This window comes from Amia ocellicauda, chromosome 4, assembly GCF_036373705.1.
Source record: "Amia ocellicauda isolate fAmiCal2 chromosome 4, fAmiCal2.hap1, whole genome shotgun sequence".
In the NCBI taxonomy this organism is placed as follows: domain Eukaryota; kingdom Metazoa; phylum Chordata; class Actinopteri; order Amiiformes; family Amiidae; genus Amia; species Amia ocellicauda.
The window spans coordinates 17,469,680-17,477,456 of record NC_089853.1 but is presented as its reverse complement, the minus strand read 5'-3'; the positions used below and the strand labels follow the sequence as shown (position 1 = coordinate 17,477,456).

The following is a 7,777-nucleotide window of genomic DNA, read 5'->3' as shown; positions in this document are numbered from 1 at the left end:
AGCACTGCTGGCTGTGAGCACAAAGCGCGTCACTGTCACAGATCTTACGGTGTATTTGATCTCTTACTGAACAATATGTGTGTTTTGTGTAATTCGCCCTGTGCTAAGAAAATGAATTTATTCATAAATTATGAATCATGCGCAAACCAACCCGGGACACGTGACTCGTAGAGGCGCTGGATTCGGCGTCACACCGGATCAGATAATGACCAGATCATTACCAAACAACATTTCTGTCCAACCTGTATCCGCATTAACTCTCATCGTCATAATCTCGCGGTAACACGGCTTTCCTGTCACGGAAGCTGCGCTCAGTCGGCTCTCGTTGCTGCCATTTGACAACAACTAACTCGTTATTGACGTGTGAGACATATTGTCACTGTAGTGTCTCTCTGACAGACCGCGGTTTGCTGCTGATTTCGCTCATTTTCAATCAAAACTCTCCTGACCGCTCGCGTCTCTGCTGGCATTTTAAACATGGCGGCTGAACTCCAGCAAATACCTTTCTGTGGAGACGACGTAACCCCGCCCCCCGCACTGACGTCACTGGTTCGTAGGTTCCAGACCAGCACGTTTTAGTTCTTTTGCGGTGAAAAGCAGGGAATGGTTCCAAATTAGGCACCGGCTCCTTGTCGGTGGAAAAGCGCTATCAGTCAATCACTAATGAACAATTAGTTACAAAGTAAAAAGCTTGTTACATGTATAGTATAGAAGGAGTATGAATTCAAATAGAAATTCAGCGCTAGGCCATTTTCACAGCATTTAAAACAGGGGAGCTGGGCTGCACCTTTAAGACAAGAGAAACAGCCAGAACATGTTTGTATTTCATTAAATGTATTTATTTTATTTTTTTAAACAAAAGGTAATATTGTTTCATCAGTGAAGAATCGTTTCCATGTTTAATGATTGCTATAAAACATATACATTACTCAACAATGCAAGTATATAAACACAATATTTCTGCATACAATTCCAGTTGAGCTACCCTCAGAAAATTAAAACGTTACAACTTTCAGGGTACAGACTATGATCATGCAAAAAGATCTGGGCATATGTGTAAGTAACAGATAACAACACAGAGTTGATTTAAAAAAACAATACAGAGAATAACAGAAAATAGACTAATATTACTGAATAGTAGATTCGAATATTAGTTTTTCCCACTAACAGTTTGGAAGAAAAACAAAAAACACTTAAACCTGTTTTCTCAAAACTTTTTCCTTTTATCTCTTTTAAATACTCTTTTAAATACTGCCCGCTGTTATTCCACACACACTATATTGTTGTGGACTAAATTACTTTAAAAGAGCAGAATAGAGGAAAAAAAGGGATAAAAGACAGAGAAGCCTTTACTGGGAAATACTTTATCAAAGAAATGCATTTTCCCATTTCAAAATGTAATTTCTCTTATCCACTCTAATAGTAAAGGCTTAGTTTATGAGACACTTAGCACTTTATATTTGTTTAATGCACCTCTAATGTGTGTGAAAACAACAGTGGAATGTTCTTACTCTGGGTGAACTGCATTTCATCTGTGACTTCCTTTTATAGAAACGGTTGCTGAGGAATGTCCACACAATAACCCACTGTTGTTATTCTCTATCCGCTTAACCTTCTCGTGATTGCACAAACAGGAAGGCACCAACCACTCCACAGCACTAGGTGGAGCAGTCATGCTGGATTGATAGGTAAGGTAAAGTGATTCCCAAATGAACCTCTTCAGATGCCCCCACTATAAATAACTTTTAATAGGTTTAACTGGCATTAGTGGAAATACTCGTAGTAACATGGTAACTTATATACCTTGAGATGCTTAAGTGGAAGGAGGTGGTGTGGGGGTGCATTGTACTGTACACTGTTACATTTCTATTATAAATGTGGAGAAAACAACAGTGAAATGTAGTAGATTAAGTTATTGGTGTAAGTCTTCATATGTCCATATACTATTAAATGCAATTGTCAAATTAATATAATTTTTCATATGATGATTATACATGAAATACATTTCACAATTTCAATCATTCAAGAATTAATGTTAACTTTTTCTGCCTGTTTTTTTTGTGTGTTGAAAGTTATTATCAGTTGACAACTTGACATTCAAACTAATTGAATTGAACTACTTAATCAGTAGTGTCAATGAAAGTATCAACATGAGTTGGACAGCTAAACTAGTATTTTCTTTCACTGACATGTTGCGGACCTGCTTAGTGGTAAGGGCTTTTCTTGAAATATTCTAAAATACAAAATGTTTGGGGGTAAAACACAAAGGTAAAAACAAACTAAAATAAAAAATAAAAAGTAAAAAAAAACTTGCTATTTTGTGGATAGAAATATTTTCAAGTCCGGTTTTTCAGTTGAAATAGCATATCCTAGAAGGAGCTTAAGACATTAAAAGTATTCACTGCAGCACTAAGACATATTACAAAAGAGAAGATAGACCTGAGAGTTTTCTGTAAATACAGTAAAAATATCAAAGTAAAAAATTAAGAAATGCAGATCAGGTCCCAAGAGCATAAATCCCTGGGCAACATTTATGAAAGATTTCAAACAAGCATAACTGCCATCCTTTATTTGTTACTATTTTTTAGGAGGAGTTTTTTCTCCCGTGCCTTTCTGTTTAGGTATTCTTTCTGAAAAAAAATCAATTGCATATACTTGATTTTCAGATCTGAATTATTCCTAAATATTGAATGAGGTGATATGTTCACAATGAAGAAAAATCTTAGCCCATCTGACAAAACATTTTTGTTTTTTGAACCGATAAAAGATTAGTAACAAGCAACAATGGTTTATTATTTGACCACACACATAAGCATTACTGCTTTTGTTATGTATTGAGAGAGTTCAGCTGGCCCTCGCAAAGTTAGAAAGGCACTTCTGATGTTCTGGAAAACATGTTAAAAATACATGTTTTCCAAAACAAAGTGTTATTAACATTTTGTATAATTAATAGTTGTACCACTTTGATAGATTACATGTTTAATAATTGTATTTTAATGTAACAGCTGGAATATGTTTACTGAAAAAAGAGTATGCAAACTTGTACTTGGTTATACATTTGTTATATCAGGCCTTTGAGCTGGTGGTTTACTCAGGATTATACTATTCAGTGTTGAAATATACAGATAGGTGTGATAAAGCTGGTATGATTAGTTGTAACAACATCTAAGAGGTAGCCCTTTTGGATTTTCAACTAATTATAAAGCCTGTCATTATCATACAAAATGTGTACATGTCATAAATTATATTTTGCAGTAGTACCATATAGAAACACCACACCACAATACAATATGTTGTGATATAGTGTTGTGCTTTTGTCATTTGGCAACTCATTTGTCATGGCTTCCCCTATAACTGCACAGCTGAAATGTTGTTTCCTAGCGTTTTTAGGGTAATCCCTGAAGATACCGCACAAGCCCATCTCAGTTTCTGCCCTCCTGACACAAGCTGTAGACAAATTAAATCATCTGAAGGTCAGAGTTCATTGATGTGAACAGTGAGCAAAACATTGGCCACTATTTTCGTCTGGTGCGGCCTCTCCCTTGCACTACACTGCACAACAGCTGTCTGGCCTCTCTGTTGCTCTTCAGAATCTGTTATTTTTTGTCAGCTACAAACATTAGGGTGTCCTTATTTTAAATTGAATAGGTAAATGAGAAATGGTTCTTCAATTAACAAGTTATTACCTATTCAGTATCATTGGGGTGCAATTAACAAAATAAAACCCCACATTGGACTGAATTTCGTATTATTTTTATTATTATTATTATTATTACTACTCGATTTCTTAGCAGACACCCTTATCCAGGGTGACTTACAATTGTTACAAGATATCATATTATTTTTTCGTAAGGTCAACAACATATCTATATTGTTTTGTAAAGCTTGTAAAGGCTTGACTTAAACAATTTTAATTATTCCTTCAAGGGACTTCTATGTTTTGAGACCGTGGACGTCAGCTCTGGTCTTGCAGAGCTACATTCAAGCATATTACTTGCCTAAGCTTTAGATATTTGCCTTGTGATTTATGAAACCTGCTGGATATTAGCTTTCCAAAACCAGGGTTGCCCAACTCAACTCATCTAGAGCATTGTGATAAGTGCAAGTTCTGAAAAGTCTCTCAACAACAAAAATGACTCCTGATGTAGCACTTTTGAAACCTAATCAAATTGATCCTGTCTGCCTGATTACTCTACTCTTAAGATGAGATCATAACTTGATTGTAAATTTTCGCCAAGTAGAAAGGCACATTGCTGTCACTACAGAGAGACAGGAGAGTTAATAAAAAGCAAAGGTGGGCAATGTTTAGCTAACTAAGGCCATCCATGAACCTGCAGCAGCAGTGACAGAGAAAACAAGTACTGTAAGAATTTGTAGCTATACACACACAATTGCACATACAGATATAACACCGAATGTACACAGCATCTTTACATAACTCCCATCATGGCTCCCCTGTGCCTCCCTCCCCAAATCCCAAAGATATTTTTGAAAGAGCAAAATAAAATAACATTACAAAGCAGTCATTTTTAAGACAATCCAAACCTTAATATAAACAAAGGCTCTCAGTTGACAAGTTGCCCTCCAAGATTATACAAGCTTTGAACATTGTATCATGTCATGCCTCCTTTCTTTAAGATCTTTACAGTACACATGATTGCTTTGCTAATACGGCTTTGATTAGCTTTTGTTTATCTAAAAGAGATACTAGTTTTGTCAATGACTGATGGCTGGAATTTAAAAAGTATGCAAGCACAAACCCCCATTGACTTTCTATTATTGTGGATGTGTGTGTAGCATTTAAAATCAAGCCCACAGAGTGCAAACTTGTATAAACCTGCTTTCTCTTGAGGTGGTTTGTTGGTGCCCCCTTGGTCTCTGAGCATCATTGTCCAATGCCACAATAGCTTCATCATTAACCTTTTAAATCTGCAGAGTATACCCTTGTGATGGCCAAAGGTTTCATATCCCCCTCCCATTGACTCCTGTTAGAATTCTGCAGGCTATTTTCAGCCCTGCTGCAGCTTAAATTGGAACTGGTATTTTGAGTGGGCGCTAAATCAGGAACAAATGGACAGTGAGATTAAGTGAGCATGACTAATTCTATTGTCTAATTGCCACAGCCAGTGATGGGATTTAAAAAATACCTGCCTTTAAATATGTCCCTGCAAATTCACAGCTTGCCTGCTCCATTTCTCCTCAAGGTTAATAATCACTTTCACTAAAGTGACATTGCTCTTCACTGCAAACATGCAAATATGTCATTTTTTTCTTTGCTAATTGCAGTTCAAACCCTCACAGCTGCTACAAACAAAGCAATCAAAACACAGTTGATTTTGCTTGCATACAGACACTGCAGAGGAAGAGGATGTTTTGTAAGCGGAAAGGCTTTTTTGACCAGAGCAGCTTTTGGAGCTTCACTTTCTCTAGAGGGCTCACATATCTGAGGAATTCCAGTAGTTGTGGCGAAAGGTGTGTGTGAACATGGAGACCAGGATCGCTATAGTACAGTGGATTCTGGATTCTCAGTGTAACAAATAGAGACCTGGTTGACTAGGGTGTCACAATGTGTTATCAGTGCCGTGAGTTATCATTGTACAAGCATAGCAGCAGTGTTGACATCCTTTACCAGCATCCAGTTTTCAGGCCATGTGACATACAAGTTCCCCTACTTTGGGGGAACTCTTAAACGGTCACTTTTCAATCCAGTTAAGCCACTAGAAATAGGGAAGGAGATGTGCAGAGGTGAAGTGTGTGTGTGTAGAGGGGGGGGTCCAGCTGAAGGCATTCACAGCTGGCATGTGTGCATTACAGTCCTGAAGAGCTCCAGTCCACAACCTGGATCAGCGGTTTACAAAACATTGTGCACCAAAGTTTAGTTCCATATTTAAGAAAATAATAAGTGCTAACCAAACTTCAGATATCTAGTATTATGAATTAAAGGCATAGAGTAAGCAGAAAATACTTACATTGAGGTACATTTTAAAATAATGTGGGTACAGTCTGCACTGTAATCAGTTCTATTCAAGTAGAAGTCTTACCTTTACTGTACCTCACTTATGTAATGTAACTTACGTTTCCTTTTTACAAAGCAATTGTTTATTTTTAGGGCTCTTCTGTGAGTTTTTTTTCTTTCTTTCTTGTTTTGGTCTTCTTTATCTTTTATTGACTTTGTTTTATTTATTTTTATATTTTTTTATCTTGTGTGGCGAATGGCGAGATAGCTTCCGTTGGGTGGGAAGTAAGCTAGTCATAATCAATATTAAAGACTGTAGAAATTCATTCAATGTAAACACATGGCTCTCTCGATACTGAAGATGAAAAAATGAAAAGAAAAACTAACAAAAAAATCCCCAAAATGGCAGTGTGTTGAAACGGACCAAAAGTACAACAAAAATTAAGTTGAATATAGAAATCATACCATTGTAAAGTGCAATTATATTTTAAAAAATGAAAAGGCTGAGACTCGCCTCAAGATACTGTCTTGAGAGACTGCGTCAATGGTCTCTGAAGCAAGTGCAACTCAGAATAATACTAGTAAAAAAAAAAAAATAGTTTCAAGATTTCCTTCGTAAGAAAACTGCCACTTCCTCAAGACTGACTGGATAGTCTTCTAACAGCGTCCCGCCATCAAATACCCGAGCGTTACTTGAATCCTGCCACTGCAAGTCACTCCCAGGTAAGTAAATGTCTCTGCAGACTGCGCCTCTCTCTGTCACGGGTGCAACAAGGATCTGCAACAAAACAAAACACGCAAATATAACATCAAAACAAGATCAAGTCAAGTGCGCTCACAGTCTTAATGTCAATGAACCAAGATGGATAAAAAAAGGACTTAACCAGCTGGTATCAGTTCATCAAAGAACACTGAAAGCAGCACACACTAGCATTTTCAGCCTTGTGAAGTCTGACCAAAGCTACAGCGAATCAGGTTTTACCCCCCCCCCCCCCCCCCATAATACTGCCTGTTTTAGGCTTTCGCCTAGTGTCGCATGTTCATAAGGCTAGACGAGAAGGAATTATAACAATATTTTCCACATCACCCCCCCACTGAGAAAGAAACAACTGCTGCCAACTGTAGAGGATTACTGAGCTTGTACTGAGAAAGATGATTCTTGAGGCAAACACAGCTGGCCAGTCAAGAAATAGTGTTAATGATTTGGGGCTGAATTAATGGTGAAAAAAATTGGCAGTTTACATGAAAGAAATTTTGAAGAAGCACATGCTAATGCAGTCACTTTTGCAGCATGTGTTCCCATCACAGCTCTTTCTCAAGGGCTGTGCTCAGGTTAATATCCATTAGTTGAGGCTTAAAATCTGTGTAGGAAAGAGAAAACAACCTTATTCATTATTTTTAGGTATTTAATGGATTCCCAAAAATTCCCAGTCACCCCAGGGCTAGGTTAAGTTAGACCTGGCAACAGGCTCAACATAATTTCATCCTAATAGTGACCAAGGTAGAACTAAAGATAGCCCTCTGAGAAGTGGTATGAGATGTTTCACACGGTGATTCTGGGTCATCTTAGGTTACAATCAGATTGCAGGCAGAGCTACAGCTGAGACTGCCCATCCCCCCGAGCCAGACAGGCCCATGTCCAGTTCAGGGGTTGTGTGGCCAACCCACAGTCATCCAGCCAACGCCACCTCACCCAATCCAGACCGCACACAGCTAACCCTCCAGCACCGATCAAACTTCCGTCTGGACGCCTGTCTGTGTGTTTAACTACACGTGGTAGCATCAGCTGTGACAAAAGGCATCTTGAAGGCTTTGCCTATT

The 7,777-nt window shown here is 37.9% G+C and overlaps 1 protein-coding gene across 2 annotated transcripts in view; it reads right to left on the bottom strand.

The window, feature by feature from the left end:
* Nucleotides 1–833: 833 nt before the first annotated feature.
* Nucleotides 834–7,777, bottom strand: part of LOC136747868 (SITS-binding protein) — a 46,527-nt gene continuing 39,583 nt past the window's right edge. For both annotated transcript variants that reach the window (XM_066701141.1, XM_066701140.1), the window contains one exon: nucleotides 834–6,734. In XM_066701141.1, coding sequence (XP_066557238.1) covers nucleotides 6,558–6,734 — 177 coding nt within the window. In that variant the 3' untranslated portion in view covers nucleotides 834–6,557. The remainder of the gene's footprint in view (nucleotides 6,735–7,777) is intronic.